General features: G+C 43.6%; 1 protein-coding gene across 1 annotated transcript in view; it reads left to right on the forward strand.

Annotated features, from left to right (window-relative positions):
- LOC126354258 (uncharacterized) overlaps positions 1 to 21975 on the forward strand; it is a 96317-nt gene that overhangs the window by 56479 nt on the left and 17863 nt on the right. The window contains exon 2 of the mRNA XM_050003777.1: positions 17474 to 17716. Coding sequence (XP_049859734.1) covers positions 17486 to 17716 — 231 coding nt within the window. The 5' untranslated portion in view covers positions 17474 to 17485. The remainder of the gene's footprint in view (positions 1 to 17473; positions 17717 to 21975) is intronic.

Raw genomic sequence — 21975 nt, forward strand, 5'->3', positions numbered from 1 at the left:
CCTGTGTTTTACCTCTGCCACCTTAAGAATTTGAAAGAGAGTATTCCAGTCAACATTGTCAAAAGCTTTCTCTAAGTCTACAAATGCTACAAACGTAGGTGCGCCTTTCCTTAACCTAGCTTCTAAGATAAGCCAAAGGGTCAGTATTGCCTCGCGTTTTCCAACGTTTCTACGGAATCCAAACTGATCTTCCCCGAGGTCAGCTTCTGTAAGTTTTTCCATTCGTCTGTAAAGAATTAGTGACTTACTATACTGATAGTTCAGTAATTTTCACATCTGTCAGCACCTGCTTTCTTTTGGATTGGAATTATTATATTCTTCTTGAAGTCTGAGGGTATTTCGCCTGTTTCGTATATTCTAATGTCCTAGAAATCCAGCTGTTGCACGATTCGACCTGCTGGCCGAATGGAGACCCGAAGTGAGGCCCTTTTCAAACTTCGTCAAGCACTTATAACGCTGACCAAAGGAGTGCGTGGCATCTCCGTGCCCTTCACAGCGATCACTCAACATTTGATGCTGTTTACGCCCTTTATACACACTACCAGGTCGAGTAACCACACGGCTGGCGGCTATTCTGTCTGTCACAGGGAATAGCATTCCAATAATGTACATTACAGCGTGTGATATATGCATGTACGAAATTACATCGACATCCGATCACGTCCACTTGGTGCTTCACTTTTTTGTCAAGCATTGTATAACCTTATGTTGTCCATGCAGGAATGCTGTCAGGAAACTGCGACTGTTCTTGATGATGAAACGTGGATTAAAGTAATAATTTCTATGAGTTTCTCTTTGTTTAGCCCCACGACCCATTTCGATGATTTACACCTTGATGTTCGTGTAATTTAATCCTCTCATTCATCTGAAGACGATGGTGTAAGCCCTCCAAACGCGTCGTGGAAGTAAAGAAAAAGTGGTTGACACAGCTAACTACTTTAATTTATCTTCTACAGCCACTGTATATTGTCAAAAGAAACTGTCCTGTAACACCCCATTGCGATAAGTCGCAACGCACTTTTACATCTGAAGATTTTTCTTCGGGAATGATGATAAGATACGCTCTGTTTTCTAGCACTCTCCAGTCCAAAGATATTCTGATATTGCATTCGGCTGAGTTTTTTTCCATTTAGGCGGCCTTGCGGAACTGTTTCGAGCGCCTTCTTGAAGTCAGGGAACTCATTATCAACCTTGCCGCCAGTATTGATTACGTCTGAAGGATACTCTCCATTATAAGTGACATGCTGTATTTTATTTTATAGTAACTCTTCAATCGTATCACTCCAGTCACAAATATGATCTGACATGACGTGCACTCGCAGTTTGTTTACTAGGTGATACTGCGGAAATGTACCGAAAATCTTCCGGAATTCTGCGAACAAGGCATCGGCCTGGACGTTGGTATCTACAGCGTTCTGGGTATGGCGGACGATTAACATCGTCGTTAAACTGTAAACTGGCATCCTTTTGAAGAGTTGTTTTGTCAGTAGGAGAGACTATTGTTCCTTATTAAGAGTCAGTGACGTGGAAGAACTGGCTGAACGAGGCGAGCCCGACGGAGGACCTCAGGTGAGCAGCAACAGGGCCAAAAGAGACGGCTGGTGGCCAGCCTCCACTTCCCGTTAATGTAGCTGCTATCACGGTCTGTCACATCGGAAGCGTGAAACCGTCGTAGAAATTTGTTGAAATGTGAGAAGATACTCCTTCCTAGCAGTGATGCGGATGTAGACGAGCATGTGGAACAAGGAAAGCCACTTTAAAATGAAAATTCTCTGCGGGCGGAAGGGAGAACAGGAAGGGGGCACGAGCGGAGTCATGGAGGCGACTAGAAAGCTGGCGGCCAACGCTGCCGCCGCTGGCTCCGTCTGTGGCGCAACGGCCGGTCCCCCCGGTTCGCGACCCCGCGGTTTTCCAGACGGCAGACTGGCCGGTGCCACAGTTTTCTATCCGTGGCGTAGGCCGCCATCTTACAGACACGTGCCTGCCGTAGCTTAATCTCCTATCCACAAGAGAGAAAGTCTCATATGATTGGCGTCCAGGAGTTAATGTTTACAGCCGCAATTTCTACAATGGCCACTTGTTACAAACTAATGTCAGTGATTGCGGGAAAAGTGGAAGAAAGTACACTGCCTTAAAAAATTACAACACCCTGGCAGACTGTATCCAGTGGCACTAGGCTATAATGGAGGGTGAGTCACTAACTGTTGCGCTTCAGTCTGGAATCTCGCGACCGCTACGGTCGCAGGTTCGAATCCTGACTCGGGCATGGATGTGTGTGTTGTCCTTAGGTTAGTTAGGTTTAAGTAGTTCTAAGTTATAGGGGACTGATGACCTCAGATGTCAAGTCCCATAGTGCTCAGAGCCATTTGAACCATTTTGAACTAACTATTGCCACCTAGAATAACTCCGAAAGTTTGATAGTAGCTGAAAAGTTTGTGGGACACACGTTGCCTGGGACAACGGGGACCGTAATAGGACGTTTGTTTTTTGTTGCTAGGCGGGGTCGCTTCAGAGATATGAAGGTCACTTTGTTTTTTTTAAAAGGGATGCTATGGTTTGGTACTTATTTTTTGATAACGGCTATCTAGACGAATCCAATGATGATGTTTAACAGTTAGATCTTTGAAGGTCAACGAAGGTCACAAAGGTGGCATGAACGTCCATTTACAGAAGGTGCTCGAAGTGATGACCATTGGTATCAATGCAGTGCTGCAATCTTCTTATCACTGAGTGCTATCCCTTATCACTTCGGCACTTATCGAAGCACACGCTCTGACTATTCACTCTCATATATAGTGCAAATAGTAAATATTCGCCGAATACGGCGTATCCATCCAAATGCCATTGACATGTAAACACAACGACGGTTTCGCAATACAACAGTAATAGTAACGGTAAGACTAGTATCGTCGAATGAAGCGAATATGAATGATGTATTCCTTCGAAGAACAAGTCGATATGCTTCTCATTTACGAAGAATGCCAACGAAATTCAGCTAGAGCTAGAGACTTACTCGCTGAAAGATATCCTCGACGTACTCACCGTACACGTAGTACATTTAAATATGTGTATGATAAATTGAGAACAACTGGATCTTTAACGCATCGGAAACATATCCGGAAAGGAAAGTTACTAACGAGTAAACGGAAATTGGTACTCTTACCACTGTCGTTTGAGATCCTTGTGTTAGTTCCATCAAATTGGAAGGGAATCTGGCATGAGCCAGGGTAGTGTTGTTCGTGTTCTGCATCGAAATAAAAATCATTCTTAAAATATCATCTCCACCAAGAATGAACTGATACGGATTGTATGCATCGCATTGAATTCTGCCGATGGGCTCAACTTCAGATTGAAACGTCCCCTTTGAACAATTATACAAGACTGTGCTTAAACTGACATACGATATTTTTAGCGCAACGCAGTCTGACTTTCAAAAATCCCTACAAAAATGGCCCTGACTAACATTAACCTATACGTTTCACAAATCGCTTACCTCACAAAAATCTTGGTTACTCGAACTATTGCAATACAGCGAGCGCCACTACTGCCAGCTAAATAAAAGATTCAAACTACGGAAGGCACTAACTACTGATAGGGACAGTTAGCAAATGAAAGATTTTAATAGAGAACAAACAATGTATTTACCTTAATATAATCAAAACTCATAATATATATAGCAGTTCATGACATCCAGTCTCACAAATTTCAAAACTCCATCATTTCTCTCCGCACATCCACCACTGCTGGCGGCTCACCTCCGACTGCGCAACGCTACGCGCTGTTAACATCCAGCTGCCCAACACTACAATGGCAGACAACAATGCAAACTAGCCACAGACTGCCCACAGCACAGCCAGTGATTTTCATACGGAGCGCTACGTGGCGTTACCAATAAGAAAACCTAAACAGCCTACTTACAAGATTCAGTGGGATGACACATTTATTAATTTGATTTTATTTACTGACGAGGCTACATTCACAAACCATGGAAATGTTCATTTGGATAACATGCATTATTGGGTAACTGAAAATCCATGTTGGCTGCGGCAAGTTGCACACCAAAAAGTGCGGTCGGTGAATGTATGGTGTTGGATTCTAGAGTACAGAATTGTAGGCCCTATTTCTTCGAAGGAAATCTTAATGGTAGGAAGTACACCATCTTCCTGCAAGAAATAGTAGTCTGTTATTGGAAGAAATACCTTTAGGAACAAGAAACAGAATGTGGTATCAGCACGATGGGTGTCCGGCACGTTTTTCGCTGATGCCTAGAAATGAGTTGCAGAAACAATGCCCAGATCATTGGATTGGACGCGGAGGAGATGCGTCGTGGCCGACTCATTTCCCAGACTTGACGTCTCTCGATTTTTTCTTTTGGGGATTCGTAAAAGACATTGTTTATAAAGAGGTTCCAACTACACCTGAAGATATGCGAGGTAGAATTGTCAGAGCATGTGCTTCGATAAGACAAGGAATACCACTGCATTCATACCAATGGTCATCACTTCGAACACCTTCTGTAAATGGACGTTCATGCCACCTTTGTGACCTTCGTTGACCTTCAAAGACCTTACTGTTACACGTAATTGGATTCGTCTCGATAGCCGCTATCAAAAAATAAGTACCAAACCGTAACATCACATTAAAAAAAAGTTGACCTCCATATCTCTGAAGCGACCCCACCTAGCAACAAAAAACCAACGTCAAATTATGGGTGTCCCCCGTTGTCCCAGTCAACATTTGTCGCACAAACTTTTCAGCTCCTATCATACTTCCGGAGTTATTCTAGGTGGCAGTAGTAAGTGAGTCACCATGTATATGTATACTGAGTAGTTGCAGTGTTAGTGATTGATTTACCACGCTCATCGGCGATCATATGGCTCTAGGGAGGCTTGCCTGTGCGTCCTCTGTTTTGACTCTACAGCCTGTAATTGTACTACGTTTAGAGCTGAACAGTATTGACAACATACATTCTATGGTGCAACTGTGACCCGCCCTCGAGTATGTACTCCTGTTTAACAATTTCATTTATTTGGACGGGGTTGCATTGTGGGCCTGTGGAAAATCGGATGGACGTATTGATGGATTGCTGCATATGTTGGGCACAGTCTATCGTTGATGTATCGCTACTTTTAACAGTGGTCTGTGAAACATTCATACACTGTATACCAGATTTTGGACGTTTGTATAGTGCAGTCGCACGTCAAGATCGATACAATGTGCGAAAATCAGTGGCCAACCGAACATCATCCAGGGGCCAAATAAGGGCACATGTTGTCGTCAGGGACCGTTGGGGCCCGTCTGTTTGCAGCAGGATTAAGATGACGTATGCCTCTATCCAGGCTACCACTGACACCACGACACTGCCAAGCATGGCTATTCTGGTGTCATAAAAGAGTTGTCTGGAGAGTGGAACGCAACTCTGTTGTCCTCAGTGACGATAGTAGGTCCCGTGTGCATGCGAGTTTATGGATGTACAAGTGTACGGCGTACACCTGTTGAGTTTCCTACACCAGAATGCATTCGCCCAAGACACACAGGTCCCACCGAGAATTCATAGTGTGGCGTTCACGGGTTACAACTCGCAGCCACATGCGGTGTTTCTGCACGGTAACCTTCCTACTAACCTTCCTACTACCAGGGCTATTTTCTTTCATGGGTATCACTAGGGTCGTAAAGAACCCAAATAATTTACACGGGAAATGTAGACAGTATATACATTACAGCGTCCATCGTAACAGTAATCGTCCTATTTTCATACATGTTACGTTCAAAAAATAAACAAACAAATTTTGGTCATGTTACCCCAATGGTACGCAGTGCAAAAAACCATGAATAAATTTTAATGCGTTATGAGTGTAAAACCCAGTAAAATAGCATTGAATTCAGGTGAATCAGGGGGAGACAGTCATATATTTCGAAAATAATAGCTTTGAAAACTAGCCCCAGTTGTACTAGGAAGGGTAAATCGGAATCTGAGGCAAGAAACCATAAAAATGGGTACAGAAATAAGCGGGAAATAATATTTTCATTGTTGCTGGTGTTTCGTGTGACAGCTGTGCAACTTAACAGTCATCGTTATATATTCATAACCGTATCATTCAAGAAATAAACAAAGTGATATAGTTTGAAAATTATAATTAAAAAAAAGGAACATAGTCGTTCTCTGGGGCGTGCACAACAATTGCCGAATTTCAACAAAATGCAGAGAATGCTTGGGACAATCTATCGCAGAATGCCATACGGCATGTTTTTGATCGTTTGTAAACGATAATACAAACCTTCAGAGAAATGGGGGGGGGGGGGGGCGTGGGGGGGTTGATCACTATATACTGCTGCAATGTTTGCGCATCGCTTACTGTAACAGGTGTGTTTGATTTAGTCTGAATTTGTCATATACTTCTACAATTGTGAACCACATGTTTCCTCCGTTGTCAACAGTCCTTGTTCTTGAGAATGGTGCATTTTTTTGTCCGTTAGTGTAGTCGGCTACGACTGTGATTGGAACACTACCACAACAAGTTTTCCGACTGATGCCAGATTCAAGTAGAGTTTTCGAATTTCCGAATAAAGTTGTAAAATATCATCTCTAGATCACGGTGGGCTGCGTCACTACTTAACAATAATCGACTTTCTGGTATCCGGGGTTAGAAGGCTGCCTCATCCAATTTGAAGATGATTGGTTGATCTTCCCGCAGACCTTCTAAATAGGTTATAGCCCTGATGGCGAATGGGTTTCCCATGAAGACAGGTGTTGATCGGTTCCTCTTGGAAATAAACTTTGACAAGACGTGGCAGGAAGGCAATCTGTGTTGAGAGGTGTTAGAAGGAGCAGAAAACGGACGGTGGAAATGCTTGAATTCTGTTCTGGAGGCTGACTGGCTGAAAACGTTGAATGTTAAAAATAAATTTCTTGGAGGTACTTGGAGTTCGCGGAGCCGAAATCAGATAGCTTGGCAGTCCTTGCGGAATGCAGGAGGTGTGTTGAAAATTGTAGGTCCGAAGTGATCAAATACGGGAAGATTTCGAAAATGCGTTTCCTCATGTACGTGGAATGCTGATTAGGCGAGTTAGTTTCGATTTCCTAGGCAAGTGTGGCCGTGTAGTGGCTGTGAATATGCTCAGTGGGTAGATACCTCAGACTAGTTTGTGTAGCCAAACAGCTGGCACGACAACGTTATTTAGTGAACGACGACAGACTTCAAGAGGTTCATCTGAACCTAATAAATTACATTTTTTTGTGGAAAATTGAAATGTGATGTTGTAGTGTGTTTATTTGTTGAATTTGGTCTGTTTTCTTGCATTATATCGGTAATAACGAAGACAGGCCAACTATGCGAACGTGGACAATTTTACATTTCTCTACCATTAAACCTAGTTGCCAATCCTGGCACCACTTTGAAATCTGGTCAAGATCTGATTGAATAATCCACAGTTTTTCAGGCAACACTTCGTTATAAATAACTGCATCATCTGCAAAAGTTCTGAGGTTTCTGTTAATATTGTCTGCGAGATCATCAATCTACAACAAGAATGACAAGAGTTCCAACACACTTCCCCCGGGGCACAGCCGAAATTACTTCTACATATTTCGATTACTCTACATCCAAAACAATTCCCCGTCCTCCTTATCAAGAAACTCCAATTCGGTTGCAAGTTTCTGTTGACATCCCACGTGACCGCACTTTCATTAACGCGTGGTGCGGAGTTAAATTCTTTTCAGAACTGAAGAAATACTGCATTAATCTGACTGCCTTGGCTCATGGCTTTCAGGATTTTATGTGATAAAAATCACGAGTTGGGTTTCACATGATCATTGCTTTCCAAATCAATGTTATCATTCTGTGCGAGTACTTCATTATGTATGAGCTCAGAATATACTCTAGGATTCAACATACCGATCAAAATGAGACTATTCAATAAGCTTGTAGATTATCTCCACTACTCTTCTTGTAGATGGGTGTGATCTGTGCTTTCTTCCAGTCACTGACTACAGTTTTTTATTCATACAGAATATTAAGTTTCAGTGGGAGCTAACTTAGCTGAAAATTCCACTATCTGTCAAAAGCTTTCGTTAATCATGATGGCAGCTATATACTTTATTTCAGTGAGCAAATACATAGTACAAATTAAGTAGACAAACAAAATAATTATTTTCTGTCTCTATCAATAAGCACAATACAATGTGGCTTAGATTTTAGCCTCTTCAAAGTATTCATCCTTTGCACTCAGAAAACCTACAGAAACTCTTGGCATTCTGGAGATAAGATTTAGTAGTGTTTCTGCAGATATTGTTGTACGACAAGTCTGTAAATTATTCCACAGATCTTCAATATTAAATGGTCTCACTGTTGTGACTTCCCTGTCAAGTTCATCCGATAAGATTCCAATGGAATTTACGGCAGGTGACTGACGGGGCCAAATCATATTCTTCAGTTTCCCACATTCCTCTTTTGTGGGAAGCATATTTTGGAGCAATGTCCTCCTGCAGAGCAAACCCACAACTAATAAGTCTCTTGCCAGATGGAACTGCATTGTTGATAACTATCCTATGGTATCCTTCCTTCTGTCATGTTTCATTAATTGTTGCTAGATCATCGACTTTATCATCCGCAAAATGGCCCCACATCATGGTCTACCCTCCACCATACTTCACCATTGGCGTCACGCACTGACTCTTCATACATCACCACGAAGCCTATGAACAAACATTCGACGATTGTTTCCAGGTACTTCTAACTTAGTTTCGTCCGCGAGTAACACGTTGGACCATTGATGAACGCCCCAGTTTTTATGTTGCTATGCCTATTGTATTCGTTTCAACTTATTTTGTCTGCGTAGTAAAGGTTTCTTGACCGCTATGCACGCCGTGTTCATGAAAATAGCGTTGCGCTATTGAGACAGGGGCTGGAGCTGCTCGCATACTATTTGCTTCCTCGTGAATTTCAGGTTTCTGACGTTTACTTTGTAAACACATGAACTGATTTTACCTGTATGATGTTACTCGAGTTCTTTCAAGTAGCAAAACACTTGCATTTGCACGAGTATGCCTGAACCGCTGCTACGTATACACCACTATAGACTGGGCTACGCCAACTTTTGTTGCTATTGTCCTGTTAGAATAGCTTTCCTAATGCGTAGCTACAGTTACAGTACATGTTTCAGTTCCAATCTCCTGCTTCCGTTTCAATGGGAGGTAATATGGTATGAAGTTGATCTGGTATACAAACACGCTGGTAGATGCACGCTATGAAAACTAATGCAAACTGATTGCTACACGGACATTTGAAGGAATGAGGAATGTTGGAATAGAACCATCTTAGGTAAAGTAACGTCAGTGATGTTAGAGGTAACTCATAAACGCCCCTCTATGCAAACCAAATGTCAAATACACAACAGAGGCGCTTAGACTGTACATGTTTATACATGTTTTATTTTCAGAATGGGGATATGAAAGAATATTCAAAACGAATAAACACAGATAGAATAGGGATATGATAGAATATTCAAAACGAATAAACACAGATCGATAGTTTTGATAGGTGATCTAAAACCTTTGACCAGTAATTCATGTGTAGTATCTGAGAGTGTTCCCACCGGGCTCTAGGATCTTATTTAATTTTATTGGTACTTTTGTTCCTCAGCGCCACTGATACTAATATCTATATCACTCATGTTTGCATTGGTGCAAGAAATAATCTAATGCAGTCAACTCTACCTTCTTCAGCAAGAACAATTTTGAAAACGAAGTTCAGTATTTCTACTTTTTCTTTGTTACTCTCAATCTGGGCACTAACTTTGGTGTCACTGACAGCCTTTACAAATGCCCAGTTTTCTCTTGGATTTATGAGAGATTTTTCGATGGCATTCTGCTATGGTAGTCATTGAAGCTTCATATATTGCGATCTTGAAAGCCATGTACGACTGCCAAGGTTTTGCAAAATAGTTTTTGAATGCTAGTCTTTTTTCAGTCATTTAGTAAGTCGAGTTTCTACTACCATCTCCTCACGAAAATTTTGTTCCGCATTGGACGTAGCGAAACACTGTTACTCGAAAGTAAAGCACAGTGTACTTAGCACAGGCATTGCACAGGCTTTTTATCCTCACATGACTTCTTACGGTCAGTTTAACGTACAGTCAGGACACAATAAGATCATTTAAGTTATGTGTTGCATTTCAAAATTAGTCAGGGTCAGTTTAGGTCAAGTTTAATTCAGGTTTCATTCCTTTGTCAGACATTCTTATTCTTACAGTGCAGCGTTATATCCGCGTGTGCATCATTTAATGCTTGGAATTTTATTTAGTCAGCTTGGGTACATAAATGTACAGGGCATTTTTAATAGAAGCGTTTTGGACCGTTGTTCTTGCAAAATTGAATTTGTAATTTTATGTAGAATGTTTATTCTGTTAGTTTTGAAGGGTTGGAACTGTTAGTTACATGCTGTGATGTCACGCATTGTAGCACTGTTTACTGCACTGTGCAACACAGAAATTGACAGGTCAGCTTGTCTAGTATACAGTTCTAGGTGTTCTAATTATTTTTGGTCATAGTTACTGCAATACTGCAATACTGTTGTACAGTTTCAGTCATTTGGCTACTCTCTTTATTAGATAGGGTTTACGTAATCACAACACTTGGCTCATTTAGGTTCAAATTCAACACAGACATGCACGGAAGTTCAAGAATAGGAACCCAGTTTAGTTTACAACACAACACAAAAACAACAACGAAATCATAGCAGTTACACGTTTAACTCAGGAACTCTATCTCGGCCCTGTGCTTTTTATTGCACCTACACTCCTGGAAAATGATATAAGAACACCGTGAATTCATTGCCCCAGGAAGGGGAAACTTTATTGACACATTCCTGGGGTCAGATACATCACATGATCACACTGACAGAACCACAGGCACATAGACACAGGCAACAGAGCATGCACAATGTCGGCACTAGTACAGTGTATATCCACCTTTCGCAGCAATGCAGGCTGCTATTCTCCCATGGAGACGATCGTAGAGATGCTGGATGTAGTCCTGTGGAACGGCTTGCCATGCCATTTCCACCTGGCGCCTCAGTTGGACCAGCGTTCGTGCTGGACGTGCAGACCGCGTGAGACGACGCTTCATTCAGTCCCAAACATGCTCAATGGGGGACAGATCCGGAGATCTTGCTGGCCAGGGTAGTTGACTTACACCTTCTAGAGCACGTTGGGTGGCACGGGATACATGCGGACGTGCATTGTCCTGTTGGAACAGCAAGTTCCCTTGCCGGTCTAGGAATGGTAGAACGATGGGTTCGATGACGGTTTGGATGTACTGTGCACTATTCAGTGTCCCCTCAACGATCACCAGAGGTGTACGGCCAGTGTAGGAGATCGCTCCCCACACCATGATGCCGGGTGTTGGCCCTGTGTGCCTCGGTCGTATGCAGTCCTGATTGTGGCGCTCACCTGCACGGCGCCAAACACGCATACGACCATTATTGGCACCAAGGCAGAAGCGACTCTCGTCGCTGAAGACGACACGTCTCCATTCGTCCCTCCATTCACGCCTGTCGCGACACCACTGGAGGCGGGCTGCACGATGTTGGGGCGTGAGCGGAAGACGGCCTAACGGTGTGCGGGACCGTAGCCTAGCTTCATGGAGACGGTTGCGAATGGTCCTCGCCGATACCCCAGGAGCAACAGTGTCCCTAATTTGCTGGGAAGTGGCGGTGCGGTCCCCTACGGCACTGCGTAGGATCCTACGGTCTTGGCGTGCATCCGTGCGTCGCTGCGGTCCGGTCCCAGGTCGACGGGCACGTGCACCTTCCGCCGACCACTGGCGACAACATCGATGTACTGTGGAGACCTCATGCCCCACGTGTTGAGCAATTCGTCGGTACATCCACCCGGCCTCCCGCATGCCCACTATACGCCCTCGCTCAAAGTCCGTCAACTGCACATACGGTTCACGTCCACGCCGTCGCGGGATGCTACCAGTGTTAAAGACTGCGATGGAGCTCCGTATGCCACGGCAAACTGGCTACACTGACGGCGGCGGTGCACAAATGCTGCGCAGCTAGCGCCATTCGACGGCCGACACCGCGGTTCCTGGTGTGTCCGCTGTGCCGTGCGTGTGATCATTGCTTGTACAGCCCTCTCGCAGTGTCCGGAGCAAGTATGGTGGGTCTGACACACCGGTGTCAATCTGTTCTTTTTTCCATTTCCAGGAGTGTATTATGTACAAGATGCTGTTTATTAAGAACTTTTATATATAATAAAATAAAAATTATTGAGGGATCGGTATACAAATAAGGTCACCACACGATGGAGACCAAAATGAATTATATTAAATTAAAAAATGATAAATGCACGGAAACATTTACTTTTGTTATTATTATCATTCAATGAGCAACAATGTAAAAAATCAGGTTTTAACCAGCTTTCTATCTCTAGATTTATATGAGCTCCATTGCTTTTTAGAAAGGTTCAATCTGTGGGATTTTATTACAAATGCTTCGACAGCTGATCGGTAGTATTCTAATCATTTCTTTGAATATTACCTTAACAAGTAGAAGTCTCTTGCAGTTATCATTATCTACAATGGATGACTAGTCAGCTAAATCAAAAACAGCTTTGTGTGCACTCCACACACAGTCGTCTATCTGCGTAGCAGCTTTTATCGTGCACCCCTGATTCATTTAGGGGCCCCTCCAATTCTCTATTCTATGGCCAAGTCCCACAAATTGGAACTTCATTTGTCACAGAATCTTCGCAGTCCCTAGTCCAAACTTCTACATGGCTCAGAACCAGAGGGCCCCAGTCAGCTCTGGCGACAATGCTGCAGATTGTGAGATGGTCTTCTCTAACCTCTCTGCCGGCTGCTGGAATGATCGAAGTACGAGGTGCATTCAAGTTCTAAGGCCTCCGATTTTTTTCTCCGGACTGGAAAGAGATAGAAACATGCGCATTGTTTTAAGATGAGGTTGCGTTCATTGTCAATACGTCCCAGAGATGGCACCACCGTACTGCAAATGAAATTTTACCGCCAGCGGCGAGAATGAGAACTGTTTTAAATACTTAAAATGGCGACGTTTTGCTTACTTGAACAGCGTGCAATCATTCGTTTTCTTAATTTGCGTGGTGTGAAACCAACTGAAATTCATCGACAGTTGAAGGAGACATCTGGTGATGGAGTTATGGATGTGTCGAAAGTGCGTTCGTGGGTGCGACAGTTTAATGAAGACAGAGCATCGTGTGACAACAAACCGAAACAACCTTGGGCTCGCACAAGCCGGTCTGACGACATGATCGAGAAAGTGGAGAGAATTGTTTTGGGGGATCGCCGAATGACTGTTGAACAGATCGCCTCCAGAGTTGGCATTTCTGTGGGTTCTGTGCTCACAACCCTGCATGACGACCTGAAAATGTTATCCAGGTGGGTGCCACGAATGCTGACAGACGACCACATGGCTGCCCGTGTGGCATGTTGCCAAGCAATGTTGACGCGCAACGACAGCATGAATGGGACTTTCTTTTCGTCGGTTGTGACAATGGAAGAGACGTGGATGCCATTTTTCAACCCAGAAACAAAGCGCCAGTCAGCTCAATGGAAGCACACAGATTCACCGCCACCAAAAAAATTTCGGGTAACTGCCAGTGCTGAAAAAATGATGGTGTCCCTGTTCTGGGACAGCGAGGGCGTAATCCTTACCCATTGCGTTCCAAAGGGCACTACAGTAACAGGTGCATCCTACGAAAATGTTTTGAAGAACAAATTTCTTCCTGCCCTGCAACAAAAACATCCGGGAAGAGCTGCGCGTGTGCTGTTTCACCAAGACAACACATCCACACATCGAGCTAACGTTACGCAACAGTTTCTTCGTGATAACAACTTTGAAGTGATTCCTCGTGCTCCCTACTCACCTGACCTGGCTCCTAGTGACTTTTGGCTGTTTCCAACAATGAAAGACACTCTCCGTGGCCGCACATTCACGAGCCGTGCTGCTATTGCCTCAGCGATTTTCCAGTGGTCAAAACAGACTCCTAAAGAAGCCTTCGCCGCTGCCATGGAATCATGGCGTCAGCGTTGCGGAAAATGTGTACGTCTGCAGGGCGATTATGTCGAGAAGCAACGCCAGTTTCATCGAATTCGGGTGAGTAGTTAATTAGAAAAAAAATCGGAGGCCTCAGAATTTGAATGCACCTCGTATTATCATACACTAGACGACAGGCATCGTTTGTCTGTACTTGCACGGTAATCTACAGTTGGTTGTGTCTTGTTTCCTCAATGGTTGGCGGAACAGCCTGTTCAACACGTTTAACGAGGCCTCCACTCATATAAAGCGAATACACAAAGTGATCCCTGCCATGAATTACTATCAGTCACGGAGGAGGTAGCTTTATCTACTGCACGTTTGAACTTCCGATGATTAACGGACCGTTTCTGCTTTTGTGTTTTGGACAACCCTTGACACAGGACACAGAAGCTTCATCAACAGGTAAAGTTAGTCTCGCTGGCGCAGAGACAGTTTCAGTCGTAGACAGCAAGCCGAATCTGTTGTTTAGGGGATGGGTCACTGCCTTCCCTATACCGACTTTCTAGAGCTACCACTGTCAAGCCACTGACAAACTGTCGATCGGGGTACTGTATTACGTGTTACAAGTCTTGTTGATCACTTTAATTCTTTTTAGATAATTAGTGTTATAGGGTCAAAGAATTCACCCTTAACTACCCTTCCATTCAATAACTGTGATTGTAACCCTCGCAGCAACATTTTCTGTAGCTGGCTTGTAGCTGAATCTCTGCAATCGTGCCTATCTGTTTTTGATTGCTGAAACGTAATCCTCACATTGGCAAAGGTAACGCAGCCTGTAAAATCAACCTACTGTTTTGGTAAGATTTACCAGCCGTACGCTATGTTTCGCCTTTCAGTACGCCGGCCTGATCACGACAGAGTGCCCTCCGAGTATCAGTTCTATCAACCTCTAATTGAGAACTCGTTTGTTGGTGGCTTCATCCATGCCAGTAAGCGAGCATTCGAATGAGGATCATTGATAGCTTTTCAGTATGCACCTTCTGCGAAGGAGGATCATGCACCACTGGCGATTAAAATTGCTACACCAAGAAGAAATGCAGATGATAAACGGGCATTCATTGGACAAATATATTAAACTAGAAATGAGATGTGATTACATTTTCAAGCAATTTGGGTGCATAGATCCGGGAAATCAGTACCCAGAACAACCACCTCTGGCCCTAATAACGGCCTTGATACGCCTTGTAAGTAGGCTGTTTAGGTTTTTTTATTGTTAAAGCCGCAGCCACGTAGCGCTCTGTATGAAAATCACTGGCTGTGCCGTGTGCAGTCTGTGGCTGGTTGGCATTGTTGTAATACTCGCCATTGTAGTGTTGGGCAGCGGCAGCTGGATGCTAACAGCGCGTAGCGTTGCGCAGTTGGAGGTGAGCCGCCAGCAGTGGTGGACGTGGGGAGAGAGATGGCGGAGTTTTGAAATTTGTAAGAATTGGTGTCATGAACTGCTATATATATTATGACTTGTGAGGTAAATACATTGTTTGTTCTCTATTAAAATCTTTCATTTGCTAACTATGCCTATCAGTAGTTAGTGCCTTCAGTAGTTTGAATCTTTTATTTAGCTGGCAGTAGTGGCGCTCGCTGTATTGCAGTAGCTTGAGTAACGAAGATTTTTGTGAGGTAAGTGATTTGTGAAACGTATAGGTTAATGCTGGTCAGGGCCATTCTTTCGTAGGGATTTTTGGAAGTCAGATTGCGCTAAAAATATTGTGTGTCAGCTTAAGCACAGTCGTGTATAATTTTTCTAAGGGGACGTTTCAGCCTGGGCATTGAGTGAAACAGAGCTTGGATGGCGTGTACAGGTACAGCTGCCCATGCAGCTTCAACACGATACCACAGTCACAGTAGTGACTGGCGCATTGTAACGAGCCAGTTGCTCGTCCACAATAGACCAGACGTTTTCAATTGGTGAGAGATCTGTAGAATGTGCTGGCCAGGCCAGCAGTACAACATTTTCTGTATCCAGAAAGGCCCGTAAAGAGTCTGAAACATGCGATCATGCATTATTCTGTTGAAATGTAGGGTTTCGTAGGGATCGAATGAAGGGTACAGCCACGGGTCGTAACACATCTAAAATGTAATGTCCGCTGATCAAAGTGCCGTCAATGCGAACAAGAGGTGACCGAGACGCGTAACCAATGCCACCCCATACCATCATGCTGGGTGATACGCCAGTATGGCGATGACGAATTCACGCTTCCAATGTGCGTTCACCGCGATGTGGCCAAACACAGATGCAACCATCATGATGCTGTAAAGAGAACCTGGATTCATCCGAAAAAATGACGTTTTGCCATTCGTGCTCCCAGGTTCGTCGTTGAGTACACGATCGCAGGCGCTCCTGTCTGTGATGCAGCGTGAAGGGTAACCGGAGCCATGGTCTCCGAGCTGATAGTCCATGCTGCTGCAAACGTCGTCGAACTGTTCGTGCAGATGGTTGTTGTCTTGCAAAGGTCCCCATCTGTTGACTCAGGGATCGAGACGTGGCTGCAAGATCCGTTACAGCCATGCGGATAAGATGCCTGTCATCTCGACTGCTAGTGATACGAGGCCGTTGGGATCCGGCACGGCGTTCCGTATTACCCTCATGAACCCACCGATTCCATATTCTGCTAACAGTCATTGGATCTCGAGCAACGCGAGCAGCAATGTCGCGATACGATAAACCGCAATTGCGATATGCTACAATCCGACCTTTATCAAAGTCGGAAACGTGATGTCGTCTCCTTACACAACGCATCGCAACAATGTTTCACCAGCACGTTTTAGGTGTCGGCACCGCTGCCAACCTTGTGTGAATGCTCTGAAAAGCTAATCATTTGCATGTCACAGCATCTTCTTCCTGTCGGTTAAATTTTGCGTCTGTAGCGCGTCATCTTCGTGGTGTAGCAAATTTAATGGCCAGTAGTGTAATTAGAAACAAGCAAATAGAACAAAAAGAACCTGAAGCAATGGTGAAATGTGTCACTCATGAGCTGAAGATACCTAAGGACCACAACTGAATGAAATGTGATGCGAACTGTAAAGGCAGAGGAGGATCCTACTATAAGAACATTTAAGTGTGCCAGAACGACAAGTGTTAGAGAGGTCTATCAAATTATTCTTGAGTGTTTTGAGTGAGGGTGTAGTTATTTGATGGGGGATAGGTGAAGTGCCCCAATGTCGTCCCACGAGTACATTTTTGTATCCCAACTGCTTGTGGATCTATTTTGAGGACAATGTCTGAAAAATTATCTGTATCACTGGTTACTCTCCATTTTGTATTCTGAGAGTGAGCAGTCCCTTTTTTTGAAAACTGCAGCCCTTAACATGGCCCGAAATCGCTCTCCAGCATGTAGTTCTCTGAAGCTAATCACATGCTCGCCGCCGTCTCATGGCCCGTTGCTGTGTGTGCGCAGGCAAGGCAGGCCATGGACAGGCGCCTGGCGACGCTGCTGCTGCTGGCGGCGGCGGTGGGCGTGGCGCGCGCCAGCGCCCACTTCATCCGGCTGGCGCTGGTCGCCGTCATGGGGCTGGCCGGCATGTACATGCTGCACGTGCTCGCCCAGGACTACAACGCCATCCGACAGCCCGTCAAGGCCAAGGTTGCCTCCGCCATACTGCGCTCCGTCATCGCCAAGAGGTCAGCGGCAGACTCGCCGGTAGGTATTACCACACCAGTGGCATGGAGGAGAAATTACAATGGGAGTCCCACAGGGTTCAATCATTGGTCCATTACTGTTCTTACATTACGTTAATGCTCTGTTATTTTATTTGAAACAAGGCAAAACTGGTACATTTAACATATGATACAAGTACTGTTTTGAACCCGAACAAACAAGCAGAAACAGAGAAAATACATAATGGTGTTTTTGTGTAAGTGACTAGTTCTCAACAAACACTTTACCTGTAACCCTTGCAATACCAAGGCATTTTCCATAATCTGCATTTTATTCCTTACGTATATTTTTATTTATTGTAGAAGAAAACAGAATTCGTTAACCGTTTGTTGAATTACACTAACAACATAATTTTTAAGAGGTATTGACGTATAATTAGGGTCCAGAACTTGAAAATACCTTTCAGCACACTCTCTACAATACTACGGGGCGTGTTTTTTAAGTAAGTACCGTTTTGCCACACCGCGGCCGCAGCGCTGCGGTCGGCGTTCTGTGCATGCGCACTGGGTACCTACATCTGTTGTCTACACACTGACGCCATTACAGTCTGATTCTTCCTTGTTTACATTGTGTACTGAGTGTTTAAGGTGCCTATGATAATCGTGAGTCCCGCCAACTGTGAAGTACGGGCTGTTATAAGATTTCTTAGTGCTAAAGGCCTAAAAGAGGTCGATTTTCATTGTGAAATCTGTGCAGTTTACGGAGAAAACATTATGAGTGATGGAATGGTAAGAAAGTGGGTGAGAGCATTTAAAGATGGCCGCACAAATGTGCATGATGAACAACAGAGTGGGCGTCCTTCGGTCTTTAATGAAAGTTTGGTGCAGGAAGTGAACAATAAGATGAGAGAAAACACACACTTTACGATTTCCTCCTTGTGGGACAACTTTCACAATGTTTCTCATAGTGTTTTGTATGGCGTTGTGACCGAGCACTTGAATTATCGAAAATTGTGGGCATGTTGGGTACTGAAAATGTTGACGGATGTGCACAAAACCAAACGTTTAAACAGTGCATTGACTTTCCTTGAGCGGTACCACAACGACGGTGATGATTTCTTAAGCCAAATTGTTATTGGTAATGAAACATGGGTGGCTTACGTCACACCAGAATCAAAGCAAGAGTCCATGGAATGGCGGCGTTCAGATTCACCCAGAAAAGTGAAATTTAAGCAAACAATTTCTTCGCAGAAAATCATGTGCACAGTTTTTTGGGAAAGAAAACGAGTATTGCTTATGCAATTTCTGCCTCGTAATGAGGCAATCATTGGAGCAGCTTACTGTAAGACATTGCACAATCTGCGCCGTTCAATTCAGAACAAAAGACGTGGCAAGTTGAGCAAGGGCATCGTTTTGCTGCAAGACGATGCCCGTCCGAATGTGGCGAATCAGACCAAAGATCTCATCACATCTTTCGATGGGAAACTCTAGATCACCCTCCGTGCTGCCCCGATCTTGCGCCCAGTGACTATCATCTTTTCCTGCACCTGAAGAAAGCCGGCCGCGGTGGCCGAGCGGTTATAGGCGCTTCAGTCCGGAACCGCGCGACTGCTACAGTCGCAGGTTCGAATCCTGCTTCGGGCATGGATGTGTGTGATGTCCTTAGGTTAGCTGGATTTAAGTAGTTCTAAGTTCTAGGGGACTGATGACCTCAGATGTTAAGTCTCATAGCGCTCAGAGCCATTTGAACCATTTTTGAACCTGAAGAAACACCTGGGCAGTCAGCGTCTTCAAGACGACGATGATGAAGTCAAAACAGCGGTGATGCAGTGGCTAACAATTCAGGCGGCAGACTTCTATAAGGAGGGTATTCCAAAACTGGTACAAGTTATGACAAGTCCTCAATATTGAAGGAAATTGTGTACAAAAATTGATTAAGGTACAGGCTTTCATGTAAAAATAAAAACATTCAGATATCTTAGCATGCCTTTTTTTAAATTTCAAATCGGTACTTACTTAAAAAAAAAACACCTCGTAATATACTTTCAGTAACGTATACTACCGAGTTTATTACCACCACAAAAAGATGCCAATTTTGTCATTCTTGTTCGCTTTTGCTCTTAACATAATTTTTAAAGAGATATTTATGTGTAATTAAGTTCCTGAGCCTGGAAATACTAAATACTACATTCACTGCAGAAAGTACAGGACTTCACAACTTTAAAAATTCATATAAATTTATTGACAGAAGATGTAGAGCTGGGTTTAGTATTATTATATAGGGAAACATATCAAGCTTTCTTTTAACTAAAACTAAAGACGTATGTCGCTTCAGTTGGTTATCCTGCACACATCCCATCAGCAGTCAATTTCTTCTCAAACTCGCTGTAGCATTGCAGTTGCAAATTGCTCAGTGGCGGCGTAAATTCTTGCACTAAGTTCAGTTAGAGAAGCCGGCACAGGAGGCACAAACACGATATCCTTTATGAACCCCCATAAAAACAAAATCGAGTGGTGTCAGGTCTGAGGAATGTGGGGGCCGTACAATTGGCGCATCATGGCCAATCCATTGATCTGGAAACCGATCACTGAGAAAGTGTTGGACGTCAGCTAGGTAGTGGGGTGGTACACCATCTTGCATGAAGTAAAATATTCGTTCTTTTTCATGCTCATCGATCTATGGTATCAAAAACTGTATCCAGGTACACTATCCTATTGATGGTTATCTCACGGATAAAAAAGTGGCCATACACTTTGTTCTTGCTCATTGCACAAAAAACGCTCACTTTAGGGCATTCACGAACATGTTGCAATGTTTGATGTGGATTTTCACTGCCCAAACCCTACAGTTATGTGTGTTAACTTTTCCGCCTAAGTGAAATATCGACTCGTCAGAAAAAATGATTTTGTTCAAGAAACGTTCATCCTCATGTAATCAATTTAACAAGAAGTTCTTGCGAGCAATTTTATCAGTGTCTTTCACTGCTTGTACGATCGTCACTCTGCACTGTTTCAAATGCAAACAACTTCTCAACACACGCCAAACAGTTGTATGTGGGATTTGCAGTTCGCAAAATGCACGTCAGATTGATTTCGTAGGACTGCTAACAAAACGTTGTCTCTCTCGCTTAACGACGTCGTCACACGTGCTTGTATGACCTGAAGATTTCGCATGTCTTACTGAGAACACTGTTTCTACGAAACATTTATACCACTCATAAATTGTTTGTCTACTAGGAGGATCTTTAGTGCACTGCCCTGTTGTCGCCGACTTGGAGTCTTCAAACCAAAACACACAGCTAGGACGCTCGGGTCAATTGAAGGCAGCCATCTTTAACGCAACTGCCGCTAGCGCTCCTTAAGGTTCGATTGGACACTAGCCAACTACGCGAGACTAAACTTGATGTACTTTGCTACAAATTGACACTACAATCACCTATGTAGGTACTATGAACTAATTTATATGGCTTTTCAAAGTTGCAAAATAGTTTTTGAAACACCTTGTAACATCTGATGCTGAGACTTAAATTTGTGGATTAAGTTTAACTAAAAATTTTAAACAGATACAGAATCCGGTAAAAGAGATCATCAAAAACATTTTTTTTTCAGAATTTTAAAACAGAAAGCAATTCACTTTATTACAATATTTTCAAAAAGTGGGTGTAAGGAAGACCGTCTCCACCTGCCTTGGTATTGCAACGGTTAATCTTTGAAATGACATAGCTGATTCAGTTTTGTACTCTCGGTAGTTTTCTACCTCATATTAACCCAATACATCAACAAGAAATAATAAACATGCTAGGAAGACCAGAACGAGATTTTCACTCTGCAGCGGAGTGTGCGCTGATATGAAACTTCCTGGCAGATTAAAACTGTGTGCCCGACCGAGACTCGAACTCGGGACCTTTGCCTTTCGCGGACAAGTGCTCTACCATCTAAGCTACCGAAGCACGACTCACGCCCGCTACTCACAGCTTTACTTCTGCCAGTATCTCGTCTACTACCTTCCAAACTTTACAGAAGCTCTCCTTCGAAACTTGCAGAACTAGCACTCCTGAAAGAAAGGATATTGCGGAGACATGGCTTAGCCACAGCCTGTGGGATGTTTCCAGAATGAGATTTTCACTCTGCAGCGGAGTGTGCGCTGATATGAAACTTCCTGGCACATTAAAACTGAAATAGCTGAGTCGAACATTTTAGTAGATTTACTATATTGTTTTCCCATATAGTAAATCTGCTAATACATTCAACTCAAACGCAAATTTCATAAGAGAATAAATTTACTGTGAAGCTGTGGTTAAT

The sequence above is a fragment of the Schistocerca gregaria genome, chromosome 3, assembly GCF_023897955.1.
Source record: "Schistocerca gregaria isolate iqSchGreg1 chromosome 3, iqSchGreg1.2, whole genome shotgun sequence".
In the NCBI taxonomy this organism is placed as follows: domain Eukaryota; kingdom Metazoa; phylum Arthropoda; class Insecta; order Orthoptera; family Acrididae; genus Schistocerca; species Schistocerca gregaria.